Here is a 22,084-nt window from a genome sequence, read left to right on the forward strand (position 1 = left end):
CACATCCATCAGTCCTCAGTTTTTGTCAGCATTCAAGAGTCTCTCATGGTTTGCCTCTCTCCCTTTCCCCCACCATTTCCCCCCTTCTTCTCCCCCTTGTTCCTCCATCAAGTTCCTCCTAATCCAAAAAACCACTTCTTGATAAATTATTCTTTTATTTTATTATGACACATCTCTATTTATCCCTAGTAATAGTCTTTCTCTTGAACTTATTTAATCTGATATTAAAATAGTCTCTCCAGCCTTCTATGCTTACTGTTTGGAATGTAAGTTTTTTCCCATGTGTTTACTTTTAATTATATGTATTTTTATATTTAAAGTTTCTCTCCTTTAGGCAGCATATATTGGGTTTTACTTTTTTTAAATATTCTTTTTTCTTTTGTCAATCTTTGTTACTTGGAGAGTTTAGATCATTAATATTTAACATAACTATTGATATGGTTGGCTCTGGGTCTGTCATTATATTGTCTTATGTTTTCTTCTTTGTTTTTCATTCCTCTTTTTTCTGCTTTCTTTTGGATTACTCTTTGGCATCAATTTTATTTATTTATTTACTTATTTACTTACTTTTATGTTTTATTTATTTGTGTGAGAGAGAGAGGCAGTGTGATCAGGGGAGGGTCAGAGAAAGAGGGAGACACAGAATCTGAAGATAGGCTCCAGGCTAGCCCGACGCAGGGCTCAAACCCGTGAGATCATGGCCTGAGCTGAAGTCAGACACTTAACCGACTGAGCCATCCAGGCACCCCGTCTTTGGCATCAATTTTAATAAATCTATTGGCCTTTTTGGGTTTATCTTTTTATATTTTAATTACAGTGTATATACCTAACCTTTCACAGCCTACTTAGAGCTACTGTTGTATGTACTGCTTCACTTGAAATAGAGAAACCTTGCAGCCATACAGATCCTTTTTACCCTCTACTTCGTTACCCACCCTCTTTATGTTATACTTGTCATATATGTTTATGGCTGCATGCTTTGAAAACCTCACCACTCACCATACAATATTTTTTGCTGACAATAGGCATAATATTTTAAAGAACTTAAATGGAAACCATGGTATTTTGTGTTTACCTGTATTTTTATTAATTCTGTTCTTCCTTCTTTTCCTGAAGGTGCCACATTTCCTTTCAGCCTAAACTACTTTAGCATTTCTTGTATAGCAGTCCGCTGGAGATAAACTTGTCTTTGTTTGTCTTCATCTGAAAATGTCTTTATTTTGCTTTCATTCCTAAAGGATATTTTAGGTGGATGTAGGATTCTGAGTAGACGCTTGTTTTCTTTCAATATTTTAATGATGTTGTTCCACCGTCTTTTTACCATTATGATTTCTGATGAGAAACTTTTGGTAATTTGAATCTTATTCCCTTGTATGTAGTATGTCATGTTTCTCTGCTTTTAGGAATTTTGGGGGGTTTTGGTTTTGGTTGTTTGGTTTTGGTTTTCAACTGATTGATTTGATGTGTCTAGTCATTATTTTCTTTGAATTTAACCTCTTTGAAGAACACTTGGTTTCTTGAATCTGTAAATTTGTCTTTTACCAAATTTGGGATGCCATTGTTTCTTAAAATATTCTACCCTAATGTCTTCCAAGATTCTGATGACAATTACAGTAAAACATTTGAGATTGTCCCTCAAGTCTCTGTTCATTTTTCCTTTTGTCAGTGTTTTTTCCTCTTTGTTCTTCAGATTTGATAATTTTTAATGATCTAACTTCAAGTTCGTGGACTCTCCTCTGTCATCTCCATTCTTTTAGTGAGCCCAGCCAGTTATTTTATTTAAATTTTATGCATTGTATTTTTCCAGTTCAAAACTTCACATTTGGTTAGTTTTTAAAATAATTTCTCTGTCTTCTGAGGGATTTTTTGTTCGAGTGTGTGTGTGCGCTTTTATTTGATAGAGCATATTTACAGTAGTTGCTTTAAAAATATTGTTGGATAATTAGAACATCTGGATCACTTCAGTTAATTGTTTCTTCTCTTGAAATTAATCAAATTTTTCTTGCTTTTTTGCAATGTGAGAATTTTAGACATTGTGAATATTATGTTTTATAAACTTGAGGGCTTATTATAATTTTAGGAAAACTTACGTTTTTGTTGTTTCTTTTAGCAGACTGTCAACCCATTTAGGTTCAGACAGCAAATTTAGTCTTGCCTTCTGTGGGTTCTCCTTCAAATCTTAGTTCAGTTCTGAGTCTGCTGTAATAGTCGGTCTTACCTGTACCTGTATGGCTCCAGAATGAGCCCAAGACTCGTATTGGTTTATAGACAGAATTAGGGGATCCCTTTCTTTTATTTTTCTCTTTTTTAGGATTTCCTACACATTCTCCAGCACTCAGGAGCCCCTTTCCTTAATTCCTCTGCCCAGAAAGAGAGGTTTAACTTTTCGATTGTTGCTGTATATACAGTGATTGTTTCCTAGCCTTTGGGCAAAGCTGTTAGAGAAAGGAGGGAAAAGAAACTGAACTGGAAGCTCACTGTCTTGTGGGTCATTTTTCTAAGTTTAACTCCACTCTACAATATGGTTTTGTTTGCTTTTCAGAGTTTTCAAGTAATTTTTTCTTTTATCTTTCTTTTCTTTTTTCTTTTTGAGTTTTGTCCACAGTTTTTAGTTGTAAACAGTGGGGGAATGATGGCTGTATTTGGGTTTATGCCGCCATCCTGGAACCAGCATTCTTTTTCTGACTGCTTTTAAGATTTTTCCCTTTATCTTTTGATTTTTAGTAATCTGACTATGCTTTGCCTAAATAAAGTTTTTATGTGTGTGTGTTTAACTTGTGCTTGGTATTCATTGAATTTCCTTGGTATTCACTATTTACAAAAATAGGTGACAGACTAGATTTGGACTATAGACTATAATTTCCTGAGGTGGACTGTTGTTACAGTTGCTGGAACTACATTGTGAATTTGGGGATAAAATCAAACAAGTGCAAAACATAAATATTAGCAAGAGCTAAAGTGTGGGGAACTCTGTGAATGAGAATGAAGACATAGAGGAGACTAGAAACATGTTATGACTAGGTTATTATGTCCAAATATTGCTTTTTTAAGAACAGTAGTGATAGATTTAAACTTTGAATTTATAAAAATATCTGTGGTAGTATTATAGAGGATGAAAGATGCAGATTCCCAAAGCAAGACTGCCTTTAAAGAATCAGTTGTAGTGGTTCTGACAAGTGATAATGAATCCTGAGAAAAGACAGTGGGAATAGATGAAATGGAATGGATTTGAGAATGTTTTGGTGTTAGAACGATGAAGAAAGAATGATAGGTGTAACATGTGACTACATTTCAAGTTTAGAAATAACAATGCCTTTTTTTTAGATAGGAGAAGAGCTAGTTTCTCAAGAATCCATTCTTGGTATCCTTTTCTCTAAATTTTTTTCCTTGAATATTTCAGCCAGTCCTGTGATTTCAATTATTACCTAATTATTTTTTACTTCCTGGTGTGTGGTTTATAGCTAAAACTTTTTCCTTGATCTGTATTTTGAAAAGTCTGTTACCAGGAGTCTCTATCCTATCTCAAATACATTATGTTCAGTATATTGAAAGATTCCTCATGAACATACCATCATTTATAAGCTGTCTCTTTTTCTGTATAGTAGCCAAATGTTAGCTAAATAGAAGTCTGAGACATCATCTTAAAGTTCATATCAAGAGATCATAATGACCTAATACCTACTCCCNTTTTCCCAGAAAGCAAGGAGAAGTCACATTTTAGCGGGAAAGTAAATTGAGGTTAGGTGGAGAAAGGAGTATTTAGAAATCAGTATTTAAAGGAAAGGAAGGAAGATGGTAGCTTGAGGAAGGAAACATAGAATTACCTTTTGGATAAGAGACACTGTAGTAGATGTTTTTAGTGTGCTAGCCATATCTCGGCACTCATCTCCATGCTACTTATGTCTATGACTTTCTGCCTGAGAGATTTCATACTGGCCATAAGATATTCTTGGCTTATAGGAAGGGCAAGCCAGAAATGTCAGTTAATACCTTTAGAAAGGCATTAAACCAGTGATGGTTAAGGAGTTGGTGGAAAAAATACCTCATTTTTCTCATTGTTCGGTGTGGGTAACTGAACCATGTTTGACACCATCTACCAGAGTTCTCCAGGAGAATCATGCTCTAGCTGCCCTTCAGAGTAACTAGCTAATGCATTCTATTGATTGCCTTCCTTTCCCTATTTTACCTTTGATCCTCCCACCAGTGGTTTTCTTGGGTGACCCCTCAAAACGGTTACTTTTAAATGAGTCCTTGAATCAAGTCTGCTTCTGGGGAAAAGCAAACCAAGGTAGACACTTTAGCATGGTTATCTTAAATAAAATTTGTTTAGTAGTTATTTTTTTTAAATACTTAACTTGAGAGAGCGAGAGTGTGCGCACACACGCGTGCTTGCAAACGCTAGATAGAGCCTGTGGGGGAGGGGCAGAGAGAGACGGATAGAGGGAGTCCCAAGCAGGTTCCTGTTCAGTGCTCGGAGCTCAATCTCAGGAACCATGAGATCATGACCTGAGCCAAAATCAAGAGTCTTAGGCTTAACCAACTGAGCCACCCAGGCGTCCCTGTTTAGTACTTATTAAATACCTGGCATAATTCTAAGTGCTTTATAATCCACTGAGAGAGGTATTATTTTCAACCTGTTTTGCAGATCAGACAACCGAGGCAGAGAGGTTAAGTAACTTTCCCAAGATTACAGCTAATAAATGACACAACCTGCATTTGAATCTAGGCCATTGGTTTCTAAATTCTGTACTCTTAACCTGCTAGACTGAGGTACTAGGGCAGGAATAATGAACAAAAAAGAGAGAATGGGTATAATTTATGGAGTAAGGGCCTCGTAGAGAACATTTCATGCTGAGGGAAGGAAAGTAAAAGGAGTACCTTCATAATGGTGTCCCCATTTAAAAAGTAAAGAAGATGATTAGATTATCTAATCTGAATAAATGGGCAAGGAGTGGGTTTTGAAGTGGCTAGAAACGTCAATTTTTATGGTAGATTACCCTTATTATGAGAGAACATAACTGGCTCTAGACCAGCATTCTGATGATCTTCCTGAACTCTGAGTAGTTATTGTTTAGGGTTATGATAAACCAGGTTTATAAAATACCAATATAGAAATAAATACAGAATGTAGACAAATAACTCTCATAAGATGTAATATACATACTAAAGATTTAAAGGACAGGAAAAGGAGCTAATAAAGAAGACTGAGAATCATCATCAAAAGTAGAAGGAACCCTAAAATGGGTTGAAACCAAGAGGTAGGAGGAAGGTATTCATTTATTTATTTATTTATAACATTTATTTATTATTGAGAGATAGAGACAGAACGTGACCATGGGAGGGGAAGAGAGAGGGGGAGACACAGAATCCGAAGCAGGCTCCAGACTCTGAGCTGGCAGCACAGAGCCAGACGCGGGGCTTGAACCCACGAACTGCAAGATCATAACCTGAGCCAAAGTCAGAAGCTTAACCCACTGAGCCACCCAGGTGCCCCAGGAGGAAGGTATTTAAAGTAGACTATTTGACAATACTCATATTGTCAAGAATGTGAAGGATAAAGACTGAAGAATGGGAGTTCAGCAGGCAGCAAGGAAGTTTGTGGGAGTCTCATACACTTGTAGGAGCTTGAAAGTAAGGGATTGAAAAAGTTCAAGACAGTTTTTTCCTAAGAAATTTAGTGATCAGAAGAAATAGAGAATCAAATAACCTCCCCCCCACCCCCATTTTGGAGGAGTCTTATAGGGTTAGAAGTCATAGGTAAAAGAGATTAAAGAGTGTACAGAGAATGGATGTCAGTAGTTGAGTGAAATCCCAAGGATGGCAAATGAGATGGAGTCCAGTGTATGAGACATATACTTGGATGGAATAAGGGCCGTCTCTTTTGGGATGGTGGGAGTTGAAGGAGGAGGTTTCAGAACTGGAGGCCTGAGGGGCACATTTTTCACCTTTCTTTCTATGCTGGATTCTAGATACTTTTTTTCTAATCTCTTCAAATTCTGTATTCACCTGTGTCTGATATGCTGCATACCTACCTAGTGAGTCTTTATTTTATTTTTCATTTTCATACAAATTTGATATTTTTTTGTTATATGTGCTATATCCCCCATATACTGCAGATATTTTAGTCTTTTATTTCTTTAAATTTGGTAAGCATAGTTACATCTGAAAATTTCAACTGCACTCTGTTCTGGGGTCTTTCTGTTGTCTATTTCTGCTAGTTTTCATGGTGCCTTGTATCTTTGTGGGCCTGCTTATTTGACTGTTAACTGCCATTACCCTTGTGGTAGCTCTCTGAGGCCTGGGGCAAATAGATTGTCTTCAGAAAGTTTTACAGTTGCTTCGTGGCTTGAGTGTTTTTCACCCACTTAGGCTGTGTTGTGTGTACCTGTGGTGTAAATCTGAATGAGGCATAGTCTAAAAGTCCTAACTTTTCAGAGACTTCTTTCCTCTCACCCTCTTTTTCTTACACTCCTCTGCCCACTGCCAAGGTGGTTTTATTTATAGGTTTTATCCCCCATCCCTAACCCCTCCCCCATATGAAGACTTCTAAATAGATCAGGAGACTGAAGCTATGTTTAGGAAATCTGTTTGCATATTTCTCCTAGACCAGTTTGAACTGCTAAAATCTCATTTCTCCTTACTAATTATCAGCCTAGGTTAAGTAAATAAAAGTTTCCTACTTAGTAATCAGACTACTGTTCCTCCCTAATTTATTTAGTGATGCTTGAACACAATGATGAGAGTATCATTACATTAATTACACAGGAGAAATAAGTCTAGTTTATATAGAAAAACTTCAGTTTACATAATAGTGGCTTATAAATTAGTTGATTTTTAAAAAATTAGTGTTGTATCTAGTGACCTGGGTAATTCACTTATTATTTGTGGATTACTTTGCACTTTCTATAAACACAGTTATCTGCAAATAAAAATGCTTTACTATTTTTTTAAGCCATTATGACTTTTATTTCTTTTGCTTGACTCACAGATTAAGGAGTTATCAGATTTAGTAATTAACAGATTACTTTTTTCCTTCCTTACTGAGGCATTCCATCACAAATAGTTGTTGAGTTTTATAAAATACTTTTTCTGTTGAGATCATATTCTTTTCCTTATTTTGTTATTATGTTGAATTACATTGATTGGAAACCACTTTATCTATCCTTTTTATATATTGCTGAACATTAGAATTATTTTTAGATCAGTGACTTTTGTCTTTTTTTTTTTTTACAAATAGTTTATTGTCAAATTAGTTTCCATATAACACCCAGTGCTCATCCCCACNCTAGATGCTGGCGAGGATGTGGAGAAACTTTTGTCTTATTTTTAATTGAAATATAATTCATGTGTCATGAGACACACCATGTAAAAGTATACAAATCAGTGGTTTTAGTAAATTAGCTAAGTTGTGCAACCAGAACAGTTTTCCTCACCCCAAAAAAGAAATCCCATGCTCATTAACAGTCATTCCCCTTATCTTCTGCATCAGCCCCTGGCACCCACTGATCAGCTTCCTGTTTCTATGGATATGACTAATCTGGACATTTCATATAAATAGAATCATATAATTTGTGACTGTTGGTGGCCTTTATTTCTTTCACTTAGCATAATGTTTTCAAGGTTCATCCATAATGTAGCATGTGTCTACTTCTTTCTTTTTTTATGACTGAATAATATTCCATTATATGACTGTACCACATGTTGCTTATCCATTCATCAACCGATGAACATTTGGGTTGTTTCTACTTTTTGAGTATGTAGTATTTTTCCTTCTATATTCATTGGGGATATTGGCTTAAGATTTTCTTATTTTGAAATCTTCTTTTCAAATTTTGGTATCAGAATTATGCTAGTCTCATAAAATGAGTTGGGAAAATTTTCTTTTTATATTTATAGGAAGAGTTCGTTTAAGATTGAAATTGTTTGAAAGAATGTACCAGTGAATTGAGTCTAGAGTTTTCTTTGTGGGAAGGTTTTGGTTAGAGATTCAATTTCTTTAACAGATAAAGGACTATTCAGATGTTGTAGTTTTTTTTCCTTGTTTAGTATTGAGAAGTTATACTTTTAAGTGGAATTTGTCCTCATATTTAAATTGTGAAATTTATGGGCAACATCTGTAGTGATGTCCCCTTTCTTATTTCCCATATGGGTAATTGTGGTTTCATTCTTTTCCTGACCAATCTTGTTAGAACAATTTTGCTTTATTAATCTTTTTAGAGAACTAGTTTTGGTTCCTTGATTTTTCTCTGTTGAATGTCTGCTTTCTGTTTTATTGATACCTGTTCTTTCTTTTGTTTTCCACTCTTTATATTCTTTACATGCTGTTGTTTTTGTAGTTTCTAAATATATGCCTAGCTCATTTGCTTTCAAGTTGTCTTTTTTCATTATATGCATTTATGTCTTTGCAAATGTTGTACATTTTCCCTGAGCTGCATTTCACAAGTTTTTATGTCACATGTCATTTTTATTTAATTGAAAATATTTTTTGATTTCCATTTTAACTTTCCATTATAGGTCTATGACTCATAGGTTATTTAAAATCTGTTTTGTTTTTTTTTTAAGATTTATAAACATTTGGGAATATCTTAGTTTTCTTTCTTTTGGTCTCTAAATCACAGTCTTTAGAAATTGTTGAGACTTGGTCTGTGGTACAGCATACTCTTGCCTATTTTGGTAAATATTCTGCTTACATTAGAAAAGTTACATTAGAAAAGAATGTGTATTCTTTGGGCACCTGGATGGGTCAGTTGGTTAAGCATCTGGCTCTTGATTTCAGCTCAGGTCATGATCTCGGGTTTGTTAGTTCGAGCCCCACATCTGGACCCATGCTGCTAGTTCAGAGCCTGATGTGATTCTCTCTCCTCTTCTCTCTCTTCCCCTCCCCTGCTCATGCTCTCTCTCTCTCTCTCTCTCTCTCAAAATATAAATCAAAAAGAAATGTGCATTTTGCAGTTGTTGTTAAGGGTGATTTTCTGTTATGCTAATTAGGTTGATTAATCATGTTTTAATGTTTTTCTATACCCATGCTGTTTTGTCCTCTACTTGTTTTGTCAATTAGAGAGAGGTATGTTGAAATCTCCTCTTTAGATTGTAAAATCTTCTTTCTCCTTTTACTTTGCTCGATTTGCTGCTTCATGTATTCTGAAGTTATATTATGAGATGAATTCAAATTTGGGATTGCTATGTTTTTCTATTTGATTGATGCTGTTAGCATTATGAAATGCTCAGTTCATCTCTAGTAATACTTTTAGCCTTAAAAATTAATTTGTCGGGGCACCTGGATGGCTCAGTCGGTGAAGCATCCAACTTTACTTCAAGTCATGATCTCAGGGTTTGTGGGTTTGAGTCCCACTTTGGGCTCTGTGCAGACAGTGTGGTGCCTGCATTGGATTCTCTGTCTTCCTCTCTATCTGTCCTTCCCCTGCTTTGCATACTGTGTCTCTCAGTTTAATAAACACTAAAGACAATTAATTTGTCAAATATTAATATACCCATACCAACATTTTTTGCAAGGGTGGTTAAGTGTGTTTAGGATAGATCTTCTCCATTTCTTCTACTTTAGGTCTGTGTCCTTTTTAAAATTGTGAAATAGCAGTTATTAAAGGAAGACCTTCCTTCATATTTCTTGTAGTGTTGGTATATTGACAGTGAATTATGTCAGCTTTTGTGGCTCTAAAAAAAAAATCTCTATTTTTGTCTTCATTTTTAAAGGATATTTTTGATAGGCACATAATTCTAGGTTGCTCCCTGCTCCCCTCTGTGCCTGCCAGCACTGTTCAACGCAGAGAATGGAAGCTATCAATCTTATTGTTGTTCCTTTGAGTGTATCTTTTTTCTCTTGTTTCTTTTAAGATTTCCTCTTTATCCTTTGTTTCAGCAGTTTGACTGCCTAGAGATTTGGTGTGCCTAAGTGTGGTTTTCTTTGCATTTTCCTACTTGAGATTTCCTTGAGTTTCTTGAATCTCTGAGTTGATTTCTTTTCTCACTTTTGTAAAATTGTCATTAATTATTTCTTCACATATTGGTTTTGTTCCATTCTTTTTTTCTCTGTCTTGGATTTCAATTACATGACTATGAGATTATTTGATTATGTTCCACATGTTTCATACTCTGTTTTATTCATCTGATTCTTTGTGTTTGAGTTTGGATATTTTCCCTTGGCCTGTCTGCAAGTTCATGAATCCTGTTTTCCTCTAGTCTATTCTGCTTGTAAAATCATTTGACAAGTTCTTAATTTTAGATATTTATTTTTCAAAAAATCCACTTGGCTTTTGTTTTTGTTTTAGTAAGTTCTGTTGAAAATTACATCATTTCATTCAATTTTTCCATCTTTGCATCTATTTTAAATCCTTGCCTCCTAACTTCAGTTATCAATTATCCTCAGTCTGCCTGATTGTCTGGTTTTCTCTTGATGATCTGTCACGTTATTTTGCTTCTTTGTGTATCTCTTAATATGTATGCGATGTGCCTAACCGTGTGTGTAAAAGAACAGTTGTTTTCTTTCAGAGAGATTTGCTATTTGCTGTGTTGGTCAAATACGATGAGATGTTGACAATCTCATCAACAATCTCATCATGACAACAGTCCAGTCATGGATTAAATAGACTCCTCCCTCCCCTGGGATTCTGTCTTTTAGACATTGGGAGGCTGTGGGAAATAGACTCTGTCCTGTTGGCCCAGCATCCCTATATCCTTTAGTGTCCCATCGCTAAGCTTTATATCATTGGGGAAACTGGCTGAGTATTTAAAGCCTTTCTAGATTTCCAGTCTCATTCTAGTTAAAGCACCACTAATTCCTGGTTTTCTTTAGTAGAGTTCCTCTGTTTAAACTAAGTTCAGTTTGACCTCACTTATACCCAGACTTTGCAAATACCACCATGGAAGAAAATGCCAATGGTCTGAGCTCACCCTCAAAGTGCTCTTTCATCTCTGGAGTTTTAGTTCATCTGCTCCTTAATTACTTCCACAGCATTCCTCTGCTAGTCTAGTATTTTAAGGAAAAGCAATCGCTTGCTTCTCTCTAGTATCTTATTTTATGGAAGTGGAAATCAGGAGTTTATCTTTGTGAAATGAAAAGGCAGATAATTTTAAGAATGCTTATTTATGTAAGCATAGTGACATTTTGAATAGTTTAATCTGTGTTGCATACTAATAGTTATTTTTTTTCTTTCTGATATGAGCCTGTTTATCAAAATACACTGTAGTCCAGGGGTGGACCAACTATGACACACGGACCAAATTGGTCCAGTGCCTGCTTTGTGTGGCCTGTGAACTAAGAATGGTTTTGACATTTTTAAAAGCTTAAAAAAAGAAAAGAAAAATGTTTTGTGGCACATAAAAATTATATGAAATTCAAACTTCAGCGTCCAGAAATAGTTTGGAATATAACCACACTTTATGTTTATGTGTTGTCTGTGTCTGCTTTCATGCTATAATGGTTGAGTAGTTGCAACAGAGATCCTGTAGTCTACAAAAAAATATTTATAATCTAGCCCTTTACAGAAAAAAAAAACAAACAAACACAACTTGCCTGTTCCTGCCTTACACCAGGAATTTTTCCTTTCTTTTTACCAAGGGAAATTAAACAAAAAATTGAAATCTTATTCCGGAAGTTCTTTGAATTTGGACTTATTAAAACTCCAGTATTTTAGAGATAAAAGTCATCTCAGAAATAATCTCCTTCATCTTTTTATTTTATAAGTGAAGAAACAGATTCAGAGTGAGAGACATTTTTAAAGTAAATTATGACTAATTTTTGTTTTGTTGGAAAACAGACTCTGTAATAAGCTAATATAAAAGCTAATTATCTGTATCATGGAACAAGTTGCAAAATTCATTTGTTCTTATATTGCAGAAAAAAATTGGTTTTCCATAAACTGTGGTAGCTATTAAAATTGCTTCTTTGGAATTTTTAAAGTAAATAGTTTAAAAATAATTATTAAAGAATGTTAATAGCCTTTCCTTCTATTAGCACCCATAATTCTGTCAAATCTCACAGGTATGAGTTTCTTTTTGTGAAATGACTAAAAATCCTACCAGAACCGGTTCCAGACATTCTTCATTAAGTTCCTATTTGATTTAGAATTTAAAACGTCCTAAATCATCATAAATTCCAAGGTAAATTGTTAACTTGTGAGACTAATTTCTGGAATTTTTCCTTTCTTTTATCTGTCCATCCTTATATATCATGAAAAGTTTAAACTTAGTTTTCAACTAAGCTTTCCCATTAGTCATATATTGGGATGTTAACTTACTAGCAAATAGCCTTTTTGTTTTCTAATGTTGACTGTAGATTTTTTTCACATAATTTTAAACTTATTACTTGCTTTTTGATAATCATCTAATTCTAAAACAAGCCAAATTTACAAACAACACAGTGAAATCAATTTGTGAGGATTTGGAGAAAGCTGTTTATATTCAGGAATTGGTGTGTTTAGATTCATTAACATTGTTATAGATAATTAAATGCCAAATTAAATGCATAGGAAGAAGTATTTTGGGAATACATATTAAAGCCATTTGAACTTTAAAGATGTTCATTAAAAGAAAAATATTGGTGGGGCGCCTGGGTGGCTTAGTCGGTTAAGCGTCTGACTTTCGCTTAGGTCATGATCTCGCGGTTCGTGGGTTCGAGCCCTGCGTCGGGCTCTGTGCTGACTGCCAGCTCAGAGCCTGGAGCCTGTTTCAGTCTGTGACTCCCTCTCTTTCTGACCCTCCCCTGCTCACGCTGTCTCTCTCTCTCCTAGAAATAAATAAAACATTTAAAAAAAAAAAATATTGGTGTATATTTGTGAAAATTTAAGTCTGTGATAACTAGGCTTCAGGAAAAGTCATCTTAATTTGGATTTATGTATTCTGGTGTTCTGAAGATAGGTTTTGAGGGGACTAACCTTTTAGCAGTTGCTCAAATAATTCATTTCTTTCTAGTATAAAGAGAAGTTGTTTTTCTAAACCATAATGAGAATTACTCCTTAATTTTCATTAACATTTAGTCATGTGATAATTCTTTTTTTTTTTTTTTAATGTTTTTTATTTATTTCTAGAGGAGAGAGAGAGAGAGACAGCGTGAGCAGGGGAGGGTCAGAGAGAGAGGGAGTCACAGACTGAAACAGGCTCCAGGCTCTGAGCTGGCAGTCAGCACAGAGCCCGACGCAGGGCTCGAACCCACGAACCGCGAGATCATGACCTAAGCGAAAGTTGGACGCTTAACTGACTAAGCCACCCAGGCGCCCCAGTCATGTGATAATTCTTGAACACCTATTTTATGTCTGGCACTGATGTTGGTATTGAAAGTAGAGTTAAAATAAACGTTCTTTAAAAAAAAAAAATAGACCTTCTTCATGCTCCCACAATGCTCATAGTTGAATAGACCGTAAGCAGGTATGCCTGTTTATGTGTAGCTCATGATACTGTTCATCAGTCTTTCTGTCTACTTTTATAGTATGATATCCTGGGAAAACCTTATCTACACACATGATTTTTTTATTACCTACTTTGCACCAAAATCTGCATAAAATAATCTCATGGATAGCTCCTAAATGGACATGTCTGGCTACATAGCCTTTAAATGTATTGGTGTGTCTGAATCTATCCTTGGTCCTCTGCTTATTTTACTCTGAATAAAGCTTAGGGGACCTGGGTGGCTCAGTCAGTTAAGCGTCCGACTTCGGCTCAGTGTCTCAGGTCATAATCTCACGGTTTGTGGGTTCGAGCCCCTCATTGAGCTCTGTGCTGACAGCCAGCTCAGAGCTTGGAGGCTTATTCAGATTCTGTGTCTCCCTCTGTCTCTCTCTGACCCTCCCCTGCTCATACTGTCTATCCCTTTCTCTCTCTCTCAGAAATAAATAAAGCATTAAAGAAAAAAATTAAAAAAAAAAATACCATATAGCCATAGCTCTGAACTTCTTCCCTCTTTTCTCTTCTTCCTCTCTTCTTCCTCCTGCTTTTCTCTTTCTCTCAAAATAGTATTAAGCACTTTGTTTCAGGTGCTTTCCTGGACAAATAGGCTAGAACACTGCATAAAAAAGACATGGCCTCCATACTTTGGGTGCTTATAGCTTTATGAAAGAGTAGTGCCTTAAACACCCAACCTCATACATAATTACAGTGGTAGATTACACAATGAAACACAAATGTAAAATGAAATGAGAGTGTATATTAGGGAAACTAACCCAATCTGACATTCCTGAGTAAATGACACTTCTGTTGGGACCTCAGAGATGAATAGTGGTTAGCAGAAGATGTGGGAGAGAATGCCAGGAAGAGGGAGAACCTTTGTAAAAGTCCTGAAGGAGTTTATCAGCAGTTTCAGACAACTAGAAGGATGCTTTTGTGATTGGAGTATGATGAACAAGTTGGAGGGAGATACAAAATGAAGCAGGAGAGGCTGGCAGAGGCCAGATTTTGGTAAAAGATCTCTTAAACCATGCCAATGATTTTGGGCTTTATCCCAAGAGAATTGAGTAGATATTAGTAGGATTTTAAGTGGGGTAATTACCTACTTAGATTTGTGTTTATAAAAGTTGACTTGGGTTCCTGTATGAAGAATGGATTGAAGTGGGACAAATGTGGATGTGCAGAAATGTGTTAAGAAGCTTTTGCAGTAGACCAGGCAAGAAGTGGTGGTTACTTAGAGTGTAAGAATTGCAGCAGTAGGGGTGATGTAGACAGATTCAAGAACCACTTACAAGACATTGTTGACAAGATTTTGTGATTATTTTGGTTTAGGGAGCTGAAGGAACTGGCAGAGATGAATTTTCATATGCTTGTTCATGTCTGTCTTGTTGACATTTTAGTATCTTGAACTCACGCATCTTTAAAGTTGAACCAATTTTTCTTTTTGGAAACTGATTCTTTCCCTTGACTTCCCTATTTTTGTGAATGACATCCCTACCTCCAGGTGGCCTAGGCTTACAACTTTTGTTTTGGTCGCTACTTCTATTAAGTTAGTCACTGAGTGTTAAGGACTTGACCTCCAGCATCTGGAGTCTCTTCCTTCCCCTCCTTTTCATTCTCTACCCTTCTCTTCCCTACCCCAGCCCCCTCCTTTTCCTCTTCCTCCTCTTCTTCTTCACTATTTTTTTTTATAGCAGTAGCATCCTCTTCATAGATCATTAAACTATGTTTTTCATTCAAGTCTTTGACCTTCTTGAGGGCAAGAACTTTTTCATCTCGTATTTTTAGTACTAACAGTGTGTACCTCAGCATGGCAGACATAAAAAAATACTAAATGAAAATAAAATCGTTTTCCTTGACTTTTGTTTCTTCCATTATAATTCTTTGCCACATTTCCCCCCTCTCTTTCTCAAAGGTATTTAGGGGCTTCCATCTGCTTAGAGAATAACTTGGTCTTAGGACTGTGAGGTAATGAAAAACTAACTGGCTGCAGGATATGAGAAGAGTAGGAGTTGGGGTTTTTTTTCTATAGTTATTGAGTAAAAAGTGCCTCCTGCCCCTTTTTGCACATAGTCCTCACTACTACAAAGAGTACATTTTTCTGAGAAGGGATATTTTAGTAGCATCCCTAGCTCAGTTGGTTGAGCTTTTGACTTCAGCTTAAGTCATGATCTCAACAACTGGTAGTTTGAGCCCTGCGTTGGGCTCTGTGCTCACAGCTCAGAGCCTGTAGCCTGCTTCAGATTCTGCGCCTCCATCTCTCTCTGCCCCTACCTTGCTCATGATCTGTCCATTTGTCTTTCTCAAAAAATAAATATTAAAAATTTTTTTTAAATATTTGCAGATTTCAATATTTCAATCATTTAATGTGTATTTCTTAGGTTTCCAGTATTATTTTAATGGCTGCATCTTATATATACATGTAGAGTATATTGTTTCATAAAAAGAAAGTTTATAAGAGAAATATTCAAGTGTCTACTTTGGAAGTACTTATTTTTCATAGCTTTGTATGTCCTAATATGAACTTTCATAATTTTTTTCCATTTTTAGGAATAAGAAAATTTTAAATAAGAAGAAGTTGAAAAGAAAACAGAAGAGCAAATCAAAAGTGAAGACAAGAAGCAAGGTAAAACTGCTGACAATTTATAGGGAGTAAGGATTTTTTCATACAGTAATTTGAATAAAAATGCCATGATTAAAAAGGTATAACTAGCAAACCATTTCTATTTTTATTTTAAGTTTTTAAAAGCCCCTTATTACTTGCTTACACTGTTTAGTTTTTTCTTTAGGGCATTTCATGATCAATAGCCTGGAAGTTAATATCTGGGTGCTGAAAATTACTTACTATTTATTCATGTTATCTTTGAACACTTCTTTGGGGGAACATATCCATTTCTCTTTTCTTTTTTACACTCAGATTACATGTTCTGGAAACTGAGTAAAACTGGCTTGTGAGTTGGGACGTGGATTTGGGTTCCTCGTAATGTCTGTCCATATGTCATGAATTAGGAGAATCTTGGTATACTTATATTCTGAGCTTCTTTTGATGGTGGCTGGCAGTGCAAAAGAAAAGACAGTATAGAATATCTGAATTAGATGAGACCATGGAGATCAAGAACCGTTTTTTTCCATCTAATGCAGAAATCTCAATTAAATCTTAAACATTTTCACACTCTACAAGAGTGTCTTTTCTTTTAATACTAATAAGAAGCCTAGACAGGAGGAGAAGAATCATAGCTATGATTTCTGAACAGCTCCACTTTTGGTTAAAGAAGCACTAGCTTAGCTTGGCCTGTATATCATGTATAAGTTCCAGAGATAATTGTTTTCTGCCCTTTTTAATTAGTATTCTTACCATTTTGTAACTGAGAAATGTACTTTTAAGTAGTAAACCAAAAAGTAAAACTGTAGGGAATGAAATTTATTTGGTGGCTGTATCTTGAGACACAGCTGGATCCAGGGATTAAGTAATGTCATCAAATCTGTGTCTTTGCCTCTTGCTTCTGCTTTCTTCTGTGTGTTGGCTTATTGCCTATGTCTGAGGACTAAGGCTGCTGGGAGCTGCAACTTCATTTTCCTTGATCAAGGGGAAATCTCCTTTATTAGTTCTAGCAGAAAGTCTTGGGTATGATTTTTGATTGACCTTCATCCATTTTAGCCTTGGAGATGGGGTACTTTGGTTAGACTGAGTTACATTTATAACCCTGTGATGGGTGATGGGTAGATGAGCAGCCTGATGAGCAGGCCATGTGAAGTGGGAGGGAGTGGTTCCCCTAAGGAAGTGTTGCTGGGTGGGCAGGTAAATAATACATGTTAACTACATCATTTCTTATTACTTCTGTTGGTGGGATAAAAGAGGGAAAGAGAACATTCTTAACATACTTGATACATATTCAGAATTTCAGCCTCTGCTTCTTTTCCATTTCTTGGTGTTACTTGCACAGAGTATGGGAATCTTGAAAATCTTTTTTTTTTAAGGTTTCATTTGGTGATTTTCCTAAAAGTGGTATCATAAGATATCCAGGAAGAGGTGAGAAGCCGGGGTCTTTCATCCCTTCAATTCTGTCCTTAGCTTTGTGTCTTTAGTAATAAATCTTCCTTCTCTTAGCCTCAGGTTTTATATCTGCTTTTTAGGAGCAGCTTGTGATAAGAATGGTACAAAAAGTTATTCATTCATTCCTAAAACATTAATTGCACACTCACTCTGCAGGCCTTATGCTGGATATATAGAATAGAAAGATGAGTAAGAAATGTCTTCTGCTTACGATGAGCATATAAAATAATAAAATGATGTGGCTAGTCTCTTTGCTCTCTATTACCGTTTTTTTTTAATTTTTTAAACAATTTATTTATTTTTGAGAGACAGAGCGTGAGCAGAGAGAGAGGGAGACACAGAATCTGTGTCTGAAGCGGGCTCCAAGCTCAGAGCTGTCAGCCCAGAACCCCATGGAGGACACGAACTCACAAACTGCAAGATCGTGACCTGAGCTGAAGTCAGCCGCTTAACCGACTGAGCCACCCAGGCGCCCCTCTGTTACTGTTTCTGTACTATGTTTTATCTACCATCTTTTTAAAAAAACTTCTTAAGTAATGACAATGAGATTTTTCCCCCATATATTTAAGAACAAGCATTTCTTAAAAAAAAAAAGAACAAACATTTCTTTTCAGCAAATAAGTTATTATTTAGCTATACTACTTTTTTTCCTTCTTTATTGCTGTCATTGGTTCCTCTATTTCTCCTCATCCATTAGCCATCTCCTTGATTCAGCTTCCTTTTTATCCAGCTTAGAAAGCAGTCTTTTTAGAAAAGACCTTGCTTAATCTGTATTCATTCCCTATGGCTGCTGTATACAAACTTGATGCTTAAAACAACACAAATGATCCTACAATTTTGGAAGTCTGAAGTCCAAAATGGATCCCACTGGGCTAAAATCAAGGTGTCAGTAAATCTGCAGTTCTTCTGGAGGTTCTAGGAGAGATTCATTCCCTTGCCTTTACCGTCTTCTAGAGGCTGTCTACATTCCTTGGGTTGTGCCCCTTTCTACCTTCAAAGTTGGTAGTGACTGTTGAGTCCTCTCACACTGCATAACTCTGACACGTTTTTGTTGTTACAACTCCTTCTTTGACTATCCTGCCACCCTCTCTCATTTTAAGGACCCTTGTGTTTACATTGAGCCCACCCAGATAATCCCGAATAATCTCTCCATCTCAAGATGTGTAATTTATTCGCTTCTGCAAGGTCCCTTTTATCATGTAAGATAACACATTCCCAGGTTCCATGGACTTGGGGGAAGATATTTTTGGAGGCTGTTATTCTGCTTACCACATCTTCCTTTCCCCTGTGTGTATTTATTACACTCATCTGATAAAATTTAACCCTATACAAATCTAGCTGTTTTCTTTTTCCTTGCAGGTGAGTACCATGTGCTGCTAAAAGGAGTTAGCAGTTGATACCAGTATACATTCATGAGCACCAATCTCAAATGGATCTTACATAGCTAGACTGTCGTCGTTGTCATCTTTTTCTTCTTTTTCTTTCTTTTTTCTTTCTTTTTCTTCCTTCTTCCTTCTTATCAAGTAGTTCTGCCATGACTAGTTTACTTACACCTTTGGCACTCTCCTCAAACTTATGGTAAATGCTGCCCTCTAGCAAATGACTTCACTTTCTTACAGAAGAAATCAAATCCATCTCACAGGAAATTTCCTCAACATTTTGCTACCAAACATGCCTGTCTTAGGTCAGGATATTTAATAGCAGAATCTGAGACAGGGATTTAATGTGTATAATTCAGCAAGTTTTGAAATGTATAATCAAGGCTTAGAAAATCTCCATTGTCCCCAAGTATTTTCTTATCCTTTGGTACATTCTGTCTCTCCCTACCCCTGTGGCTCTAGGCAACCACGAATATACTTCCTGTCATTATAAATTAGTTTTTATTTTCCAGAATTTCATATAAATATGATCATGTAGTATGTACTCTTCTGTATCTGGCTTCTTTCCCTCAGCATGATGGTTTTGAGTTGTGTCCATGTAGTTGTATATATTAACAGTTCTTTTTTTTTTTGTTTTGTTTTGCTGGTGAGTATCCCATTATATGGATATATTCCCAACTTGTTAATCCATTCACCTATTGATGGACATTTTGATGTTTCCAGATTTTAGCTATCACAAATGAAGCTGCTATGAATATTTGTGTACTAGTCTTTTGCAGATATATGTTATATTTGTTTTGTTTTTGTTTTTTGAGGGGTAAATACCTGGAAGTGGAATGAGTAAGTGGTGTTTCCTTCTGTGATTTGCCAGAAGACTCATAGGTATTAAAAGCAACTTCTATTAATGACTAAGATCTATTACAACCAAAGGTACTAAGTAGTCAGCTCGAAAGAGAAATGTATAAGCGGTATCTAGGGAGCTATGGCATAGGATTTCTACTCTTCCCTTGTCTGAGCACATACGACATGCTTTCTTCCTGACAGTGAACTATAAGGATATGTATGGAATGTTTCTGCCCTGGGAAGCCCATTCCAGTCTTGGGATCTGGTCACACATAAACATGTCCTGCTGTGCAACCAGCCATGGTACCTGAAACTCAGATGCACATCATCAGTCTTGATGTTTGAGCAAAGCAACTGGATAAGCCAGAAGGCAAAGTCCATTGCTCTAGTGTATATTACAAAATCATTAATAACTAACATAAAACTCTAAAGACCCCATTCCTAATGATTGGCCAACGATCCGTCCTGGTTCCCATGGGGAAATACAAGGAGTAATCGATCATACCTGTATTGTAAACTCTTTCCTCATGGGTGGCATGGTAGATGAATGTTTAACCTGTTAAGAAACTGTTCAAACTATTTTCCAAAGTGATTGTTTCATTTTACTCTTCCACCTGCAGTGTATGAGAAATCCAGTTGCCTTACATCTTTGTAGACACATGGTATTGTTAGCTTTTAAAATTTTAGTCATTCCAAGTATATAAGGGTATTTCACTGTGGTTTTAGCTTGCTTTTTTCTAATGACTTACGATGTGAACATCTTTTCATATGCTTTTGGCTATTCATATCCTTTTATTGTGAAATGTCTTTCATATCTTGCCTCCTTTTTTTTTTTAAGTTTATTTATTCTGAGAGAGAGATGAGCAGGGGGCAGGCAGAGAGAGGAGACAGAAAATCCCAAAAGGTTTGCATCATCAGTGCAGAGCCTAACACAGGGCTCTGTCTCATGAACCATGAGCTCATGACCTGAGCTGAAATCAGGAGTCAGATGCTTAACCAACTGAACCACCTGGCACCCCATTGCCTCCTTTTTTTTTTTTTTTGTAACTTTATTATGGAGTTGTAAGAGTTCTTCATGTATTCTAGATATAAGTCATTTGTCAAATATCTGTTATCACAAATAATTCATCCTGTTCTGTGGCTTGCTTTTTTTCTTATATAGTGCTTTAAAAGAACAAAAGGTTTGAAGTTTTATAAATGATTGATTTATATATATGATTCATGTATTTTGTGTTCCAAGAAATCTTTGTCTACCCCAAGGTCACATAGTTTTTTTTTTTTTTTTTAGTTATTTATTTTGAGAGAGTGTGCATGGGCAAGCAGGGGAGGGACAGAGGAAGAGGGAGAGACAGAGAATCCCAAGCAGGCTCCTCATTGTCAGCGCAGAGCCTGATGTGGGTCTTGAACTCAAACAGTGAGATCATAATGTGAGTTGAAATCAAGAGTCGGACGCTTAACTGACTGAGCCACCCCAGGTGCCCCCACGTAGATTTTTTTCTATACTTTCTTACAGAGATTCTATAGTTTTAGATGCTATATTTAGGTTTGTGATACATTTCAAGTTAATTTTTGTGTATGGTGTGAAATAAGGGTTGATGTTCATTTTTTCTCCTATTGGTATTCAGTTAATTGGCATTTTTAAAAAGACTTCTCTTTTTCTATTAAATTGTCATGGCATCTTTTAAAAAATTACTTGACCATCTTTGTTTGAACTTATTTCTGCAATTTATTTTGTTAGTTGATCTATATACCTATCTTTATACCAATACTATACTGTCTTCTTTACAGTAATTTTGAATTCAGGTCATATGTCTTCCAACTTTGGTCTTTTTAAAAAGTTGATCTAGTTGCTGATTTTAGAATCAGCTTGTCAATTCTGTTTTTAAAAGTCTCTGGAATTTTTATTGAGGTTGTATTGAATTTGTATATTTGAGGAAGGGTTGCCATTTTAATGATGCTGAATCTTCTATTAATGAATATAGTTTATCTCTATTCTCTTTGGTTAAGTTTTCTTTAATTACTCTCAGCAGTGTTACTTTGGTTTTCAGTGTACAGAGCTTGCACATAATTTTATTAAATTTAACTACTGTCGTTTAATTTTTTTTAAATTTTGAGGTGATTTTCATAATACATTGTATGAAGTAATACAGAGATCCTGTATACCCATCATTCATTTTCTCTGGTTGCTAAGGTATTGCATAACTGTAGTAAATATCACAACCAGGAAATCGATACTGATCCAACCTACTGATCTTACTCAGATTTCACCAGTTTCACATGTACTCATTTTGTATGTGTATATGTATTTAGTTCTATGCAATTTTATCACATGTGTGAATCTGTGGACCATTACCACAGTTGATGTATAGAAGATTTCCATCACAAGGATCGTTTTTGCTACTCCTATATAGCC

General features: G+C 35.8%; 1 protein-coding gene across 4 annotated transcripts in view; it reads left to right on the plus strand.

The window, feature by feature from the left end:
• The window catches only part of MYCBP2 (MYC binding protein 2), a 269,414-nt gene that overhangs the window by 14,229 nt on the left and 233,101 nt on the right, over positions 1 to 22,084 (plus strand). For all 4 annotated transcript variants that reach the window (XM_077750063.1, XM_077750062.1, XM_077750060.1 and 1 more), the window contains exon 2: positions 15,946 to 16,021. In XM_077750063.1, coding sequence (XP_077606189.1) covers positions 15,946 to 16,021 — 76 coding nt within the window. The remainder of the gene's footprint in view (positions 1 to 15,945; positions 16,022 to 22,084) is intronic.

Source organism: Crocuta crocuta, unplaced genomic scaffold (assembly GCF_008692635.1).
Source record: "Crocuta crocuta isolate KB4526 unplaced genomic scaffold, BGI_CrCroc_1.0 scaffold189, whole genome shotgun sequence".
NCBI classification, from domain to species: Eukaryota; Metazoa; Chordata; class Mammalia; order Carnivora; family Hyaenidae; genus Crocuta; species Crocuta crocuta.